The following is a 20,307-nucleotide window of genomic DNA, read 5'->3' on the forward strand; positions in this document are numbered from 1 at the left end:
ACATATATACATATAAGTATTTACTGAATATACAGGGCAAAATAAAGGTATATTAAGACAGAGATAGACTTTACTATTTATTATTCATTGATCCTTGCTAAAAAAAGTCTAAAGGGTGCACTTCAAAAATAAACTGAACTCACAAGAAAAGAGTAAGATGTAAGAAGCAACAATGAGCCGAGAAAACAGGTAAACATGTGAAAAAATCTATACAAGTATTGCATTTATAAAATGAAAATAATAATTACATAGCAATGATTAATTTGAGGAAATATAAGGTGGGACTAAAATAGTAAGTAACAATAATATGTAAAATTGGATGGATAATTGAAGTTAAGACATTCTAATGTTCTTGAGTCATGACAACCATGGACATAATGGTTAATTTTGGACTCTTCTGAGTCATTATATAAGTTAAAAATTTCAGGGTATAACTACTAAAAGAATAAAAATAGAATACACAATTTCTAGATCATTAGGGGGAAATGAAATAAAGTAATCTTAATCATTTGAATAGAAGTCAGGAAAGGAAGGGAGAAAGCAAAGAGAAACTATGATAAAAAGAAAAACACAGTAAGAAGAGAAAAATAAAAATGTATCAGTAATCATGATATACAGATTTAACTCACCAGTTAAAAGACAGAAACTCTCTGGATCAAAAACAAAATCCAGCTATATGTTATTTATAAAAGGCACACCTAAAACATAATGACAAAGAAATATTGAAAGTAAAGAGATGGAAAAAGATACATCAGACCAGCACACACCAACAGAAGGCTGGAGTATCTTATTAACAGCAAGAAAATGAACTTTGAGGTAAAAAGGATTATTATAATAAGTAGGGTCACTGCATAATCATAGAAGGAACATTTCACAAGGGGAGTAACACTATTCCAAACCCAAACACCCTCACAGATCGTTGAAGAGCCTTATACTACATAAGCAAAAATGGAGAGCTCTTCAAGAAATGGACAAATCCATAATCACTATGGGTATTTTAACGTCTCTCTCCTGTAACTGACTGATGAAGCAGGACAGTAATTAGTGAAGCTATGGAAGATCTGCCTGATGTTAAAAAAATACATGAAACTTTATATCCAACAATTACAGAATACATGGTCTTTTCAGGTAAACATAAGGCATTTACAGAAATTAACCATGTAATAGATCACAAAGCAATTCTCAAATATCACAAAAATAAAATCATATGTGTTTTGTTCTCCAAACAGAAAGCAAAATTAGAGCTCATTTACCCAAAGATAACTCAAAACTCATGTTTTTGAAAAATGAAAAACCCATTTCTAAGTAATTCATGTCCCAATGTAAAAACCCTACAACATATTAGATTACTGGAATAAGAGTACAAACACTACGTATCAGAACTTGTGGAATCATCTGAAGCTGCTCGTAGACACTGAGTATTGTTTAAGAAAATTAAATATTAATGAGCTAGGTGTCCCATTCAAAAGTTTAGAAAATATGAAAAACTCGCAGAAAGTAAAAGGAATGAAGAAATAAAGGAATAGCATGAAAGAAATAGAAAAAATTAGAGCTTAACAAAAGTTATTTATTGGAAGAAAATAATAAAATGAACAGATCTCTAGCAAATTGATCAAGAAGGAAAAAAGTTAAAAATCAACAATAATAATGTAAAAGAAAATATTACTACAATGAAATGAGATTAAAAAATAAGGAAATTTTACAAACATGATGCCAAAAAAATTAAAGAAAAAAATAACATTTCCTATAAACATTAACTTACCAAAATTGACTCAAGATGAAATCAAACACCTAAATATAACTAAAACTATTTTAAAATATTAAACTGGTATTTGCAAAAAGCCAATCACACTCATCTAGGAAGTAAAAATTTGAAGTGAATCTGTGAATTAGTGGAACTAATATGAAATAACATTCCTATACTTTGGCAAGAAAAACATAGATATTCTAATTTTTGTAAATAGAAACAAAAATTATAAAGTTATAGAAATAAACCTAATAATATAATATAGGAAGCATTCTAAAGAAAATTATAATTATATTATTAGAGAACACAAAATAGCAACAAAATTAATGGGGATATATAAATATTCATTTATGCAAATTTATTAATTGGAGGATTCAATATCCAAAGATTGCAGTTCTCTCCAAATTAACTTATAAATTCCATTCCACTTTAATGTGGGGCAGCCAAAGACTGAAAATAGATGCAATGGTGAACACAGAGGTGGAAGGTAAGGGGAAGGGAGAAAGGAATAGTAGGATAAAGAGTGAAGAGAAGAAAGACCCCACCTTTCCAGATTTAAAACTTACTGTAAAAGCACGGCCTTTAAGGTTTTTGGTTTTGACTTAGGGAGATGCAAACAGATGAAAGGAACTGAGTGAAGAACCCAGCAACAGACTGAGAAGTGTGCACAGGAATTTGGCATATGACAGGCTGCATTTCAAATCGGTAGGAAAATGAGTAACTGACTCTTCGGTGAATAGTTCAGTCAATGGGGTTATCTCTATAAAAAAATAAAATAGGATCCCCTCTTCATTTTACACACAAAAATAAATTCCTAGCACATTAAGCATTTCAAAGTGTTCATTTTAAAACAGAAAATAAAGAGACTATCTTAATACACTGAGATGGGAAGAGGTTTCATTTTAAAATATTTTATTCCTCAAGAACAAGAAAAACAGCCCTGAATGGTGTGGCTCAGTGTGTTGGGCGTCATCCCGTAAACCGAAAGGTCGCAGGTTTGCGTCCCAGTTAGGGCACATGCCTGAGTTGTGGGCCAGGTCCCTGGTTGGGGGTGTGTGAGAGGTAACTGATTGATGTATCTCTTACACATCAATGTTTCTCTCCCTCTCTTTCTCCCTCCTTTCCCCTCTCTTTAACAATAAATAAATGAAATGTTTAAAAAAAAGAACTAGAAAAAAAATCAAAAGTTAACAGAAGGAAAGAAATAATAAGTTACAGCAGAAATAAAGAAAAATAAAAGAAAAATAAGAGAAGAATTAACAAAACTATGAGATTTTTTAAAAAGATCAACAAAACTGACAAATTCAGAGAAGACTAAATAACTAAAATCAGGAAAAAAGAGAAGACATTACAAGGCACTACTAGGAATAATTACACACCAACAAACTGGAAAACCTTGAATGGTTAAATTCCTAGAAACATATGGAAACATACAATCTATCAGGCTGAATTATTAAGAATTTAAAAATCTGAACAGACCCACAATCCGTAAGGAGATTAAATCAATTATTGAAATCCTCCCCACAAAGAAAAGTCCAGGATCAAATGGATTGCTGGAAAATTCTAAAAAACATTTAAAGTAGTAGGACCAATCCTCTTTAAACTTTTCAAAAAAATGCAGAGGAAAGAACACTTTAAAACTCATTTTTTGAGGCCAGCTTACCCTGATATAAAAGCCAGGGAAAGGATATTACAAGAAAATAAAGTTATGGGCCAATGTTCCTGGTGAAAACTTATATATAAAAATTCTTAATAAAATGCTAGGCAAACCCAGTTCAACAGTACATTAAAACAATTAGATACTGTGAACAAGTGAAGTTTAATACTGGAATGCAAGGATAGTTCAAGATTCAAAAGTCAGTCAATGAAATACAATTACATTAATAGAATGAAGAACAACAAACGCATGATCATCTTAACCGATCCAGAAAAAGTATTTGACAAAATTCAATACCTGATCATAATAAAAACACTCAACAACAAACTAGAAGAAAACTACATAATAAAAGCATATGTGAGCCCTGGATGGTGTGGCTCAGTGGATTGAACGCCAGAATGGGAAGCAAAGGGTTGATGGTTCGATTCACAGTCAGGGCAAATGTCTGGGTTGCAGGCCCGGTCCCTGGTGGGGGGTGAGTGGGAGGCAACCACACATTGATGTTGCTCTCCCTCTCTTTCTCCCTCCCTTTACCTCTCTAAAATAAATGAATATTAAAAAAAATAAAGGCATATATGAAAAGCCCATGGCAAACATCCTATTCAATGATGGAAAAACTGAAAGCTTTTCCTCTTAAGACCAGTAACAAGGAAAGGATGCTACTTCTCACCACTTCTACTCAACACAGCACTGGAAGTCCTAGCCAAAGCAGTTAGGCAAGAAAAAGAAATAAAAAGTATCTAAATTAGGCCCTGACTGGGGTGGCTCCATTGGTTGGGTGTCGTCCCACAAACTGGCAGATCACTGGCTGGTTTTATTCCTGGACAGGGCACATGCCTGGGTTGCAGGTTCGGTCTCCTAAGGTGCATAATCAATGTGTCTCTCTTACACTGACATTTCTCACCCTCTCCTTCTCTCTCCCCTCCCTTCCCTGTAAATTCAAAAATAAAATAAAATATTTAAAATTGTTGAACTCATCGAAACAGAAAGTAGAATGGTAGTTGCCAGAGGCCAGTAGGTGGAAAAAATGGTGAGTTGCTGTTCACTGGGTACAGAGTTTAGTTTTGGAAGAGGGAAAATTCTAGAGAACGTTTGCACAACAATGTGAATGTAATTAACACTCCTGAACTGTACACTTAAACATGGTTAAGATGGTAATTTTTATTTTATACCTATTTTACCACAAAGGCTTTGGCACATGATCGACAGGACTTATTTACAGAGACCTAAGAGGTTCCTCGGTAACACAAGTAAATGAAAAGAATCGTGACTATATGGGCGGTAAGAATCAGGACTGGAGACAGAGGTACTGCAAGCGCTGCCTCAGAGAAGTATCTGATTCCTAATGCAAGGTGATTTTACGGATCCTGAAGCTCCCCTCGGCATCTTGAGAAACGTATGTTGTAACAGCAGAATCTTGCTCACATTAACTAGGCATTTATCAGAGGAAACTGTAATTTACAACTTTCCTACAAATAAGAACATTAAGGGAGAATAATTTAAGATTCTCATTCATATATTTTAATTTTGCTCATAGTAATCTGAACAGTGCCTCCTACAAGCAGAAACTGGTATTTATACAGAGCTCTCCACTTTCATAAGCATTAGCTTCTTGTGTCCATGCGACAATCTTCTAAACTAGACGTGACGGATACTGTTTTACTGATGGAGAAACTAAGACTGAGAGAGGTCAATGACCAAGGGACTTGCCCAATGTCGCACAGCCAGGAAGTGTAGAACCAAAGAGATCTCTCAACTTTATTATGTATTCTGTGCACTCACTAAAAGCCTCTTTTATGTTAAAAAATTAGTGAATCACATTATCTAAGCTGAGCACAGGCTGCATTTTTCTATTTTCTGGAAGAGAAAATAGAAAATAGTCACAAACCCATAGACCTTTTCTTTTTAAGCACATCTACCACAGCGGTGAGTTATAATTGACTTAGCTACCTGTGTTTTAAATGTCAAGGATGCTATTTTTCTTCTGGTTTTATTTATCTATGTGCAGGCTTCATTTTAATAATGCTGGGAAAATCTTCAAGTGCTCAGTGTTAAATTATGAAAACAGAGACCATATGGAAGCACATGGTAACTAATAACACATAAATGTATCATTTTGACATTATGTCTTTACATATAGGTACGAGCAGATGCCCTTCGTGTTTTTGAAGTCTTCAGTTGGACTCATACATCCGATACCCAGCAGGTTCTCTGACCCACAGTGCGAACGCAACAAGTGTTTGCTCAACTGCACTCCTCAGAAACCCTATGAAGGGCACGTACTGGCCTGCCGTAGTTAGAAATATCTCCTTTCATTCTCAGGATCTCAAAGGATTTTCCAAATTCTGTGGCTGAGAAAAGAATACATCTGTAAAAGTATCAAATCTGTAGTGTTCCTTGTCATATAAAAGATTTTTAAGGCTTCTAAAATAAATCAATTTTGTTCTATATACAATCTAGGTTAGCAGAATGTAATCTAAAATAATTCATAAATAAGTAACTCAAAATTAAATATTAGAAATAATTCACAATTAAATAAATAAGGCATATGAAATGATTATATAACTATTTGATGAATACCTCTAGAATACAGGCCTACTAGGGCAAGGAATTTGCTATGTTCACCACTGTATTTCTAGGGGTCTAGTACAATTCTTGGCACACAGTAGGTACTCAATAAATATTTGTTGAATTATTAAATTAAGAAATATACAGAGATGAGTATTACACCATGAGCAGGAACTTCAAGCATAAAAATAACTGCCTGAAAATTAAATAAATATATATTTCCCCAAGCAGTGAGGACAGAATCTGTAATACATAAAACTGAGATACACTGAAAGAAGGAGGGGGAGATCAGTTCAGTTTTCAGATGTTGAACTTGAGGAGCCTATGGGAAAGTCGGGTGGAAATACACAACGGGCATGCTTGGGTCTGGATCCCAGGAGACAAGTCAGCGGTGGCCCTGTGTTTGGGGGTTACCCGCCCACAGGGACAGAACGCACGTAAAACGAGAGGCACACTAACTAGCACTGGACGGTGGGCAGTGAAGGACTGAACAGTCAGGTAGAAGAGGAAAAGCCCATGAAAACAGAGGGGGAAAGAAGGAATGTCCAGGGAGTGTGGTGTCACGGGAGCCCAGGCGAGAGGCAACTTCCAGTCCAACCCCACCCGCTGGGCAAGTAAGAGGAGGGCTGAAAAGCACCAAAATGGAAGTAAACTGTGGCCTTGGCAAGGACTGCTTTGGTTGGTTGGCAGGAGTACAAGCCAGCCGGAGCCAGCACGGAAGTGAGAGACACGTGGGCCAGGAAGGAGAGAGGGTAAGCCAACAGTGACAGAAGAGAGTAACAGGGCATTAGCGGGAAGGGAATGCGGGACTCTGAGATTGTTCTTGTTTTTATCTATCTGGTCACTGGTCGGCCCATCCATCCAATTTGTCTCTCCATTGAAACACTTTTAAGACAGGAGAGACCAGGCATGCTAACATGGTGACAGAAAGGGTCCGGGAGAAGAGGTTGAAAAGCAGAGGTCGGTTAGAGAAAGACATAGAGATGTATAATCTCTCCACAAACCAGAAACCAAGGAAGAAACTCCTTCAAGTGCAGTTTAAACTGAACACCAAGGAGGTACGGTAGGAGTGGATAAACAAGAAAACTCATTCCAAGGGAGATGATGTTTCAACGTGCGTTGGGCTGAGAAGTGAAAGCAAAAAGAAATGAGAGCTAATCACAACACCAATTGTTTGGCGGGAATATTTTCAAGGGAGAAAGGGCCTAGGCATGAAAACTGGCTAAGCGGGAGATGGGTGGGATTGGGGGCAACGGACCATTAGACAAAGTTTTTGGGGCCTCAGAAAAGCTTCCCCGGCACTGGGAGCTCTGCCTGAATCCTCGCGTGACAGTGTGTTCTCCAGGACTAGGAGCTGGTTGGTCGTCTTGCAGGGGAAAGAGGGATGAACTGCAAAGCTTACTAACACGGGACAACTCACACCTCTATTACTAAGTGCAGTCGGACTGTGTTCGGTGAATAGTTAGGGAATCTGTAAATTGCTTCTCCGCTTCAGATCAAATCCCTGTATTTCATTTTTGCACCTAAACAACTAAGTGCTCAAAAACTATGGCCTCTGGTGAGAACGCCCTTCCTTCCCCTAAGGAGTAGCTGTTGACCAGACTGGCAGAAAACCCCATCTCTCCGGCGAGGAGCAGCCGGGCTGAGGAGTCACGCAGCGCATCTGACTAATCAGTATGGAAACCCGACAATCGCAATCCATGTTTGATTTTTTGTTTCCTTATTTTTGCTTCGGTTTCTAACATTCTGCTGCTCTCCAACATCTGCCGAGTGATCAGACACACACGCCCATGAGCATGGCGTTTACTGAGTGATTCTTTTCGCTGTTGTATTACCAGAACCCACCCTAACTCCGGCTCGGAGAAGGCCCGCACCCAGTACTGATGGAGTGAATGGGCAAATGTGTGAATGGCTCCGTGGAGAGAGGATGTGAGCACCACATCTTTCTATGCAGGGGTCCTGTGCATGCCAGGACCCTTCGCAGTCTGCAGACCCCTTCTCAGAACAGTGTTTTTAAAAATATAGTATGACTCAAGAAACTAGGTCTATTGAAGTACAGACAGAGGGAATAAATTATATTAAAATCAAAATATAAAAAACAACTGTGACATCATCACAAGCCATAGGTGGGCTTATCTTATACATCCCTGGGACCTGTTCTCTGTGCATCCTTCCATTCACGCCTCCTGTGCCCCACGCCACCTGCCCCTCTACTTTGAGGGGTACGTGAGGCTCCCGATGCCTGAGCCTCTGTGGGGCTCAGAGGTGCAAAGTAGCCTGCTTTGGGGCTTCTCACACTACTGGTTTAGGGTTCAGCTGTGATCAAGGAGGCTCGCTGAAGCTGAAAACCAAGGCGGGAGAACAGGAATGGGCAAAAAAGCAACTCATTCCAAGAAAGATGATATTTCAGTACAAGTGAGTTACAGTGAGTATTTCTGCCATCTATGTCCCAAATCTGGTTGGCATTTCTTTCTCTCCCTTTCGAGGGCATGCCTATCCTACTCTTTGACTGTCAGTTACTTGCAGTGGGGTTTGGTGATGAAGCAACTGCCAACACTTAACCAGTCACATTTTACTGAAGTTGCCACTAACTTTCGCAAAGGAGAAAAAGTAGTAAAAATCAAACTTCAAAGTAAATTTCTCAAAAACTCATCTAATCGATTTTATAACTATGATTTTCTGTCAAAGGTAATATATTATTACACCCACAGCTTCATGAAAGAAGGCACTTTCTATTTTATTCATCATCATATCACCTAGTACCTAGCATGACAAGTGGTCAACCAATATTCATTAAATAAGTAAACTGAATGAATACAGATAAGATTAAAAAATTGAGGTATTTAGTTTTTATAGTTTCAGCACTAATTCACCTAGGGCTGCTTTGGCATATTACAAGCAGAGCTAGTAATCAGAAACAGGGACACCTGATTTGGAACCCAAGAACAATATGTTTCGTTGTACAAAGTCCTCTACTTTAAAAACTTTACTGTGGTTTTGTATTCTGTATCGATCATTTCTCAGAAATGAACTGGCATTCACATTTACTTAGTTATGTTGAGTAACTGGTAAGTGTACAAGTGTAATTTTATTATAACTGCTACATAAATAGTACTAATTACAACTAATAGCTGTACAATTTTAAACGTCATTAAATGCATTTGTAATATTAAACTAGTTCAATCAATACTGAAATGCAGAGCCCTCCATACTGAAAATCTGCACATTAGCAGGTTTAGTTCACACGAGCAAAACGAAGCAGCAAGGTTATTCAGGAATTAAGTCTAGTAGGGTCTTACCGTTCTTGTCGAGTGCACTCGCGGGACCATCAGAACATGCCTGACATGTCCTACTTCGTAACCGGAATGTAAGCCGCGTATGCTTGGATTTCTAATTGTCTGTTGGCCACCCCCTGAGCCATAATTCTAAAGCCCCCCACGGGTTATTTAGATTCTCAGTTATATTTCACGGGGAGAGTTAAATGCAAGTTTTGTTTTGCTTTCCCCTGGGGAACACTGGTGCGTTTATCAGAGGTTTCCTGCACTTCTAACAGAATGGCTCCATGGTCATTTCAAACTACAGATCTTTCCAGTCACTCACGCCAAATGTTCCTCTGGGTAAATCTGCACAAAAACCCATAATCCATATGGCACTACCCCATTAAATGCTTATTCTATAGCTAATTTTTCATCATTGTTTATGCTCTGTTATTACTAGCTTTAAATTAAAACTGTCATACTCACTTCATCAGCCACAAACTCCTTACTCAGACCGAAATCTGTCAGCACCACGTGGCCATCAGAATCAAGCAGAATATTCTCAAGTTTAATGTCACGGTATATAATTCCCAACTGTAAAAACAAATAAATATGCATTGAAAAATAACAATTTCCATAAATCTTTCATATCTACCTTAAAAACAAACCCCAAAGAGGCAGTCTCCTGCTCAGCATGCTATTGTGGGTCCTAGTCACTTAACAGGGCAAATGCTGACTCCTCCGTCTCCAGGCGCATCTGCTGGGGTCCCTGCACCCCTCCAACCAGGTCTTCCTTCCCCATGCAAGGAGGGTCCCACTCCTGTTGGGCCTGCTTCTCTGGGGTCTCCCCGATGCCTGCTGCTTCTCCCGCCTCTGTCCTCCTTCACAGACTCCATCCTCACTCCAGACGACCTTCAGGTGCCCTTGGCCAGTTCCTGTCCACCACCTCCCAAATGGCTTCAGTGTGGTTTCCAGACTAACCGGGTCCCACAGCATTCAGGTCTCTGTTTTTATTCCTACAGCAGTTCCAAACAAACCCCCGGTTTTGTCTCTTCCTGGGAGACCCGGTGTTAATAAAACTGGCCTTGTGTGATCCTTCTTTGCATTTCTCTTCCCAGGGCACTAGGATGAAGGGGGACTTCGCTGAGACCTGACTCGCTACGTTGCTTCCACTCCCTGTCGGTTACACCTGCACCCGGGAGGCACCACGTTCCCCGCTTCTGTTTCTGATGACCCTGTTTCAGTAAGAATGAATGTGCGTGGATTTTCCTTTAATAACCAGAACTGAAGCTTTCACACAAATGAAAAAACTGAATTTACTAAGCTTTCCTGCCAGAGCTTTGTATTTTGTTAGTTTTTACTCTGGGATTTATGGGGATTCCCACCACCACTTTATGCCACAAAAGACTACTTCCGACACCTCTGACCATAGACTGCAAAGACCTTTTCAGCCTGTTCCTGGGCCCCACTTGGTTCCTGTATAAAAGGACACCCCAACTACTTTCCATCCCACGACACAGTCGTAAGCGTGAAACTTGTCACCACACCGACAATTCTATGGAAAGGGGCACTGGTGTCCGTTCCCATCACCTCGGTTCGGCTCCCTCTCCCCTGGCTCCGCATTCTCTCTCCCTCCAGGGCACTGCAGTCCCACCCCCATGGCCTTTTCTCTTTCCCTCCAGCTCCTCCAAATCTCTCACTCACTCCCCTTAAGGTTCCAATTCTGAACCCCTCTCCCTCCACCTGCCGGTCTTGTTCCTGTTCGGGGCTGGGGCTGCCCTTCTCTTGACCCCCGTGTCTCTTCCTGTATCCTCTCATCATTGTTCCTCTTCCACCCACTGTCCCCATGTGGCCATTCTAACTTCCCGGCTCCTTCCTGCCTTTCTCCCTCATTTCTTTCTGTCCTCTTCTGTGCTCCCCAATCAGCACTTTGATCTGTTTGATCTATTGGTAATCCAGTGCAGGACCTGAACACTCCACAAAGAAGGGTCATGGCTTTACCATGTGCCTGCATCGTCCCACTTAGTGACTCAAGCCGGGGAGGTCTCCTTAGGGTCTCACGGCTTTGCTGAAACTGACTCTGGTGCTTTCTGTTTCTGAGGCACAAGCCTTGTCTACATAATGACTATTTGCTTCCACAATAATGCTTCCTTATTAAGTAAAAAAAAAGAGTTGTTTTAGTCAAAGTTTCTTGGATCAAGATTAAGAGCACCTGAAGCAGTATTTTTTGAAGTTTGAACTGATTTTTATGGAGTTCATAGCCTCACAGTCACGAACTTCATAGAAAGTTTTTAGTAACTGAGTTCATGCTACATGGAGGCAACGGGGGCGGGGGGAGGGAGTGAGAGAGGGTCTCAGGGACCAAACAAACGGGCCGGAGTGGGAGCAGGAGACAGCGGGAGGCTTCTTTCAAACAGTTCACATCCTCCCACCTGCTCAGAAAACATACCTGTGAATACGTGACACAGTCTGCAACAGAGTCAGTCACAATTAAGGAAACACACATTATATCTTCTGGTTCCATCTTAAAGGTTATTTTGAGAATGAGAAATTCATGGTAATAACTATGTTTGGTGCCAGCTGGGTACTGGAAACACCAGGGCGAACACTTAGTTTCTGCACTACTGAAACTAATACAAAATAATATTGAAGAATGACAAATTTTCTTCTGATGACACTTTGTAATGAGCATTAGGGTTTTTATGAAAAATAAATTAGCCCTGGCTGGCGTAGCTCAGTAGATTGAGCGCGGGCTCAATCTGTCAAAGTGTCACAGGTTCAATTCCCAGTCAGGGTACATGCCTGAGTTGCAGGCCGTGACCCCCAGCAACCGCACATTGATGTCTCTCTCTCTCTCTCTCTCCCCCTCTCCATCTCCCTTCTCTCTCTAAAAATTAAATTTAATTAATTAATTAATTAATTTAAAATTGCTTGGGTTCTACATTTTAAATCTGCATCACAGGAGCTCATACAGAAAAGTTGATTTTTAAAAGAGAGAACCAGCCCTGGCTGGCGTAGCTCAGTGGACTGAGCGCGGGCTATGAACCAAAGTATCACAGGTTCGGTTCCCAGTCAGGGCACATGCCTGGGTTGCAGACCACAGCCCCCAGCAACCACACATTGATGTCTGTCTGTCTGTCTCTCTCTCTCTCCCCCCCTTCCCTCTCTAAAAATAAATAAATAAAGTCTTTTTTTTTTTTAAAGAAAGAGAACTGCGAAGTTGCGAAACTTGACTAACAGTCTACACGCGCGCTTTCACAGTCCCCGCAAAGACAGGGACGTGTAGAGACATTCGCCCCCTCGGCGAAGCGTGACCTCCGTCGGCAGCGGCTTCAGAACACGGCAGCGCAGAGGAGGTGCGGCGTCTTACCTTGTGGAGGTGCTCCAGCGCGAGCACGATCTCTCCCGCGTAGACCTGTACCTCGGGCTCCGTGAAACGCTCTCTTTGAGAAAGATGGGTAAAAAGTTCTCCACCATTTATATAATCTAAAAATGAAATACATTTTTCTTTCTTTGACTTGTGCTCAAAAACTACAGGAAGAATTTCCTTTTCATCACTTTGGATTAAGCATAAGGCATTGATTTTAATATATTTTTTTGGCATAATTCTTAGCATACAGTTTCATATGGACTATATTACTAAATTCATGTAGTAATAACTACCCTAACTGCAATCAAGTGAATTTGCATAGAGTACTGCCACTAAAACTATTACATGAATTCTGCATATATTTAACTACAGTTTCCAAAACACAGCATATCCGAACCCTCTGCTGTCGCCTCCCGGTATTTAACTTGCTGCTGAGACATCTGCCACTCAGTGACTGAAATAAAAGATGAACAGAACGGAACAAGACACAAAGGAAAATCCCATCTTTCCTTTTTAACAGTCACTGTTTCCAAGCAGATGCCCTGTTTTCCAGAATTTTCTATGTACCCTTCCAAAAATGTATGAGAGGTGGCAGGTAGCCATCCTATGGCTCCTCGGAGCCCAACAGAAAAAGCAGCACACACAGCGCGGCCAGATCAGAACACCTGACCCTAAAGGGCTTCCGTCCCCCGGCCAGCTGGCCCTAGGATCTCAAGAGAAGGGAGGAGATAAGAGACAAAAGGCTACAGTGATAAATAAAGAAAGAAAACTGAGTGATAATAACAAACACAACACCATTATGTTCATAACTGGCTCTAATGAGACATTTATTGGTAAACCAGTAATAATTTCATCGGAAACTAACCACTGCCACCTTAACACACGACAATGTATACCTAGAAAATAGTCACAGATACAGTTTAAAGCTTTTCGCCTAAAAAAATTTGAAAAGCATGTATCACAAGTATATCCATCTGTTGCATTTACAATTTGATAAAAGAACCAAGCAAAATCTTCATGAGCTCACACATTGTTACCGTTTTAACTTTAAAGTCCCCATTTAACTTTAAATTCTAAAAGGCAGATACAGCAGCAATGGCTCGTCACCTTGCAGCGTACCTCACAAAGCACTGCCCGCCTAGGGCTTCTGCATTTTGCCAAGGGGTTTCAACTGTACCTTACCACAAAGCTAATTATTAGAAAGCTATAATAGAAAATAACACTCCTGCAAACAAGGAGTTTTTTTTCTTCCTTTAAGTATTTACTGAAATCTAATATGATATTTCTGCATAAATACTAGTATTTATTTTGGATTCTGGGAATATGGTTCCCACTCCTAAGACAAGAGTTTTCTAGAATTTTAATGCACCTCTTGCCGTGTTTATTTGCCCAGTCCCTGTACTTGGGAGGAAGTGAACTCCGACTCTGTCTCCCCGGAGGCAGGAGCTGGTAAGATCTTTCTGCGGCTCCTCCAGCTGGCTACCTAGGCCCTCGGCCCGCGCGTTCCCTGTCCGGGAGTCAGTTGGCGTCCATAGATTTCGGAACAACCTCACCTGTGGGTCCCCTCTTTCTAGAGCCCCCTCCCCCCAGATATGCAGCCACTGCTAGCAACTCAAACTTGACTCCTCAGCTTCCTAAGACTATCATTTCTGGACTATATTTTGACCTGCTATTTTGCATTTCCTCAAAAAGAAATATTTTCAGCAGTTAAGAACACAGTCTTTGACATCAGAACGTGCACAAATTCTAGGTATACTACCTATCAGTTGTGTGACTTGGAGCAAGTTGCTTCATCTCACTAAATCTAAAACCATATTTATAAAAAAGTATATATTCTCCTAGGGTTTGTTCATTTCATTCAACAGATATTCGAGTCCTTATTATGTATCAGTCACTCTTCTAGGTCCTATGCACACAGCACTGAACGGAACAGACAAGAATCTCCATGCTAGTATAAGCTGCATTCCAGTGGGAAGAGAGAAACATGCATAAATGAGCTATTATTAATATGTGGGAAGATGATGATTACTACCCCCCAAAAAAACAAAAAACAAAAAACTCCAGGACAGAGTAAAAGCAGATAACAAGTGCTAGGGTAGAAGTGAGGATGGCATTTAATAAGGATGGTTAATACCCCACAAGATGACTTTTGAGCAAAGACTTAGGAACGTAAAGACGTAAGCTAAGCTATTTGAGGGAAGACGCTTCCTGGCAGAAGTAAACGCAAGTGCAAAGACCCTGAGGCAGGAGAGGGCCTGGCGGACTTGAGGCTTGAGACTCAGGAAGGAGGCTGGCGTGGCCAGAACAGTGATGAGGGAAAAGGAGGGGGAGAGCCCAGGCCACGGAAGCGAGTGGGTAAGGGCACTGGGGCAGCCCGGGCGGGTCCTTGCGGCCACCGCGGAGGCCGCTCTGCATGTCCTGCACCGCACACCATACTGCGGTCCAAGTGAACAGGCCCCCGCAGCTGGCCTGCACAGAGCTTCCGCCGTTGTAAGGGTTCCACCTTCCCCTCTGAATGACATGGGGAACCTCGGGAGGACTCTGAGTCGAACAGCAGGACAAGACTTGCAGTTTAACAGGACCAGTGACTCTGACCGCCGCGTCGAGAACAGAGAGGGTGGAAGTCGGAGCTCCCGTGCGATGCACAAGGTGAGAGATGACGGTGGCTAGGGGGACAGGGACAGCAGGGCGGTGGCAGGATCCAGCGCGCCTGTGCTCCTCCTGAAGAGATGGGAGTGGGCTGCCTGGGGTGGGGAGGCTGCAGAGGGGCGGGTTTGGAAGGGACAATCCAGGGTTCACTTGTTGGCTACGAGGAACACGTCGTGTCTGACAAGTAGTGAAAGCTCAGTGTGCGGCAGTTACTATCGTTATCTTGGATTATATATTCTGAGACTGTTAAGAGGTTCAGAGAGCCCTGCCAGAACCTTTTCAAAGGAAGAGGAAGATAGGTTTTTTAATGGCCAGTTTTACAGCATTTAAAAGGCTTCAAGAACCATCCTGAAAGTGCTCCATGTAAATTCTTTGAAATTACTGCGCTTTTTTCAAGTTTGTATACGCAAATGTGCCTTCTTCTGAGACAAGAGGGTCCACAGCTTTTATCAGATTCCCCAAGGAGCTGTAAGCCAAATCATTTAAGGAACACCACCCTAAACATGGCATTATACACCTGAACGGAAAAGTTCCTCTCGAATTCACTTACAAACGAACAGCTGAGTGCTGACTGCCAGCACGGGGGAAACACCTGAGAGCAGGTTCCTACCACAGCTCGCCAGCACCACGAACTTGACCTTGACCAGCACAGCACACACACCCAGCGCCGCTTCTCCTGGGCACTCAGCTCACTGCTCCCACACGCCCGCCCTGGCTTGGCATAACTGTCCTGGAGCTTATTTGTATTTCAGATTGGACTGGTGGCATCCGGAAGCTTAAAAAGTGAAACGGAGCAAGGGGGTCTCATTCTCAACAAGACCTGTGAATGGGGAGGGTGGGCTGGAATTGCGTCTGGTGTCTTTACGCCTCTGTACTTGTCTAGACGTCCAGCGGCTGCTAGGGGGAGGCCGGGGCTTGTCCTAGAAACTAGAAACGACTTAGCCAGGCAGTGGAGCAGCAACTAAAACAACAAAGCTTAGACAGGACTACGGGGATATTACTGCATTTGAGCTGAATTATAAAACTTTTGTTCCCTTGAGAGAGAGAGATCACAGGAATCAGGGATGAACGCAGCTCTGGGAGAGAGTGGGCAGCGGCATCCCAGTGGCGAGGGGCATCCTGAAAACCCAGGGGCTTACGGACCCCCGAGAGTAAGATCCTTCTCAGCTTCGTGACTCAAGATGTCTCCCCGCTCCTTCTGCAACAAGGCATAAGCTACATTTTTTTTTATATGGAATACTTACTGAAAAGTATACCTTGAATGAAGCACCTGAGTGGAAAATAATACTAGAATTATTTAAGGTCCACTCTGCCCAGAGGGTTCATGGTCCATGCCAACTTTTCTACCCTGAGTAACTTCCCTGTCAAAATTACGATTCATTAGGTTTCTAGAAATTGCCCTCCTCGAGTCTTTGCCAATTCCTTCCATAAGCAACTGCAATGTGTGAAGTGTTTTGTTCTTGTTTTTAAAGCCAATGCTGACTGCTTTTATTCTCTTTAGGATAGGAAAGCTGTCAGAAACAGCACGAGAACATCCAGTTTTTATTGCTATTCCTGAGGCTTTCTGCCTCTGTGGACATCACAGTGAGAACGAACACAGTGCACTCCTGGCCACCGCCGCTTGCACGGAAGCGGCACCTTAATCCCAGGCTGGTCCCCGAAGCGAAAGGGCCCCTGCCAGATGAAAATTCGGTGATGTAAAACAGGGTCTGGGCCGTCCTCCTTAAACACAGCTCACTGCTCCTGAGACTAGACAAAGAAGTGCTAACATCTAGAGATACGGGGCACTTCTGATGCACCTGTTCCGGTCAGACGTAGTTATGAATTGGATCCTCACACACGATGCTCTGCGGCGGGCACTATTATAATAGTACTGCCCCCAGAGGGAGGAGGACAATCTCTAGAGAACAGCGGAACTCAGAGAGGTTGAACAAATCACCCGGAGTCGCACAGCTGGTAAGCGGGGTGATGGGGGTGTGAATGGGGGCAGCCCGACTACAAAGACGGTGACTTTCCCTGACATGCTAGGCTTGCCCTCCCCCGAACACACACACACACACACACACACCCCTGTAGGAGTTACTGTCACTAGGAGCAGCCTCGTTAGGCAGGGGGTCTTGCTAATCACTGTCAGAAAAACTGTCTTAAGATCCACTGTTCTCTCTCTCAAATGTTTAAATGGCTTAGAGCCAATAATTCTATATTTATTGGCCCACTGAATTTCGCCATCTTTCACACTTTCCACAATTAAGTTTCAGAGTTCTTGTCAGAATGTCCCCACACTCAAAAGGAGACATTCAGCACCAGGATGGGGGGTAGCTTCCATGGAGGTTTTTTTTTTTTTGATGGCCACAATAAACAACGTTTCAATCTTTTTCTTGAGAACGTGCCAAGCTAAAATGATCACTGGCATGTTTATGGCGCAGGGTTTGAGAGCGAATGTATGCCTGAGAGGGCTGCACCCAGGCCGTTCCCTCATTCAGGTCTCTGGCCTGGCCTGCAGCAATACCTACAGAGGGGCTCTCGCCTTCACCTACCTGCCCGCTCAAGCACAAGTGTCTGAACTTGACAACACAGAAGAGCTACATTCAGAATTCCTGCCCCAGATGAGAGCCTCAAATTGCCTGCAGGCCAAACCTCACCAAGTGCTCAGGTGTGAGAGGTCCCACGTGCAAAGGACAACACGCATAGTCTGCACATCTTTCTGGATGTGCTCCAGCGGCTTGAACAAAGGCGGAGCGAGAGAAAGCTATGAACTCGAACAACACTGTCTGGGGAAAGTTACACTCTAACCCTGTTTCACAGGCTTACGTTCTAAGTAAGGGACAGTGGCACGAAACCTGGCATCGCTCTAGGAGGACTGGTGAGGACTGTCCATTCATCTGGGGCCTGTGAAAGAAGTTTTTCCTAGGTCACGAGCCTTACTCTTAGGTTTTCAAAAAATATTATCTTGATACAATTTCAAACTCACAAAAAATTTCACAAACACTGTACAAGAAATCTCCACATTCCCATTATGAAAATTCCCCAGTTGTTTACATTTTGCTTCACTGGCTTCCATGTTCTCTTTTACACACGCACATTTCCCCGAGCCAGCCGGGAGTCCGCTGGGGACAGCACGAGCCTGTCCCCAAGCCCTTCAGTGTGCGTCTCCTCAGAAAAAGTCTCTCTTTCCTAAAACCAGAACACAACCTCCAATGTCAAAACCTGTAGCTACGATAAAAATACCATTATCTGGAAAGCGTAATAGTAATGACAATATCTCATTTCTACCCCCTACTCAGATTTTGTCATTGCCCCAATTAATGCTCTTCACAGCCACTCTGTCCCCAGCCCAGGACCTAGGTCATGGTCGCCCTGGCTAGCAGAGCTCTTTAGTCTGGAGCCCTCTGTCTTTCTTGACCTTGACATCTTCGGAGGGGCGAGGCCAGTCATTTTGAGGACCAACCTCCGACTTGGGTTTTGTCTAATGTTTTTTCCTGATGAGATGCAGGCTATGCGTTCTTGGAAGGAATATCAATGACATTATGGTCTCTGCCTTAGAATATATCAGGAAGCATGTGATGTTAATTTCCCTAAAATTGGTATTAATTTTGATCACGTCCTTGATGAAGGTGGTGTCTGCCAGGCTTCTCCACTTCTATCAAGTCATGTTTCCCTCTGTAATGAACTGGTAAATTGCGGGGAGACGAGGTGATACCATGTGAAAATGCCAGTTCCTCGTCAGACTAGCACCCACCCATTTTAGAATCCAGCGCTGACTTTCTGACCCCACCCACCATTCCCTCTCTGGGTTTGCTTGGCAATCTCCCGTAAGAAGGGCTTTCTCGTCACCTCATTATTGTGCTTTCTTACTTCCGATCACAAGTTGTTTCTGTTGCATCTCGTGCTTCTCTAGGCCTCACGTGAGTGCAGCCACGGCTGTGGATCACCGTCCGCCAGGGGCGCTACTAGACACTTGACATGTGTCAACGTTTTGACAGAGGCCTTACCCCAGACAGGAGTGGGAGGGCCTTCGGAGCAGCTCTCACACCCTCAGCGGGTTGCAAAAGCCCTCCTGGAGGAGCTCCGTGGTTACAACAGGGCCGGGCGGTTCCAACAGCCCCTCCTCTTAACCGCCTCTTCCCGCCCGAGAAGAACGGCTTCCTCCTTGCTCTCCCGTCTTGCACCTGGCTTGCCAGGGCTGCACACACCACCTTGCCATCCCTTCTTTGTCCCCAGTAAATCCTTCCTGCTGAGAGAATGCCTAGTGGACTTTCTGTTTCCAGTCAACACAGGCATCATCCCACGCAGGCCAAACAGGTCCGGGCAGACGGGAAAGCAAAGGGTCAGGGAGAGTAAGTGACTTGTCTGTTAGGAAATGCTGAAACCCAGAGCTGGACTCAAGCTAGTGTTTAAGTGCGGAGCAGGGAAAGAGAAACGCATGCTCCCGGCGGAGTGAGTGGATTTGCTCAGGGGGCTGGAGCACAGGCCCCGGAGCACAGCAGTGGGACTGGGTGGAAGGGGCTGAGGCTGGAGTCGGACTGCTTCAAAAGCCTGGCACTGGAGTTTATTTAGGTTCTACCCTCTTCAAGCAAAGTGGGAGTCAATGGGAGACTTTAACCAGCATGGTGAGCCAACCATGGCTATGGGTTAAGGAAATTAATTAAATTATAACGTAGAATTGGAAAGGATCAAGAGAGGTAAAAAAACGGAACATCACAGCCATCTAATTTTCTGCTATTAAAAATAATGATGCTGTTCCTGATACACCAAAGCGGTCAACATACATGGGCTGAGCTGCGTGGACAAAGGAAGTCACGTGGCTCCTCCAAACACCAGCTCTGCAGTCCTGGTTCGTCTCCTGACATCTCAGGAGTGCAGGACATTTGAAAAACAGAGATGACAATCTCTACCTCCTGTGCAAAGGCTAAAAGATAATGTATAGAAAATGCCAAGAGTAATGCCTGATAACCAAGAAGTACTACAAAAACTAAATATCACGATAAAAAACACTTGCTACCCTCATCTCAAACTCCACTCTGACCCTGGACACAGGAGTCTAGGAGTTTCTGGCCCA

General features: G+C 42.9%; 1 protein-coding gene and 1 long non-coding RNA gene across 3 annotated transcripts in view; both read right to left on the bottom strand.

Annotated features, from left to right (window-relative positions):
- Positions 1 to 20,307, bottom strand: part of RPS6KA5 (ribosomal protein S6 kinase A5) — a 125,944-nt gene that overhangs the window by 41,366 nt on the left and 64,271 nt on the right. For both annotated transcript variants that reach the window (XM_028507812.2, XM_036013192.1), the window contains exons 4-5: positions 12,600 to 12,715; positions 9,716 to 9,823 (exon numbers count right to left, since the gene is read on the bottom strand). In XM_028507812.2, the coding sequence (XP_028363613.1) occupies positions 9,716 to 9,823; positions 12,600 to 12,715 (224 nt within the window). The remainder of the gene's footprint in view (positions 1 to 9,715; positions 9,824 to 12,599; positions 12,716 to 20,307) is intronic.
- Positions 14,288 to 18,846, bottom strand: LOC118497745. The gene is made up of 2 exons (XR_004900280.1): positions 17,313 to 18,846; positions 14,288 to 17,277 (listed from the first exon to the last, which is right to left on the bottom strand). It is a non-coding gene; the product is annotated as an uncharacterized LOC118497745 (long non-coding RNA).

Source organism: Phyllostomus discolor, chromosome 1 (assembly GCF_004126475.2).
Source record: "Phyllostomus discolor isolate MPI-MPIP mPhyDis1 chromosome 1, mPhyDis1.pri.v3, whole genome shotgun sequence".
Taxonomy (NCBI): domain Eukaryota; kingdom Metazoa; phylum Chordata; class Mammalia; order Chiroptera; family Phyllostomidae; genus Phyllostomus; species Phyllostomus discolor.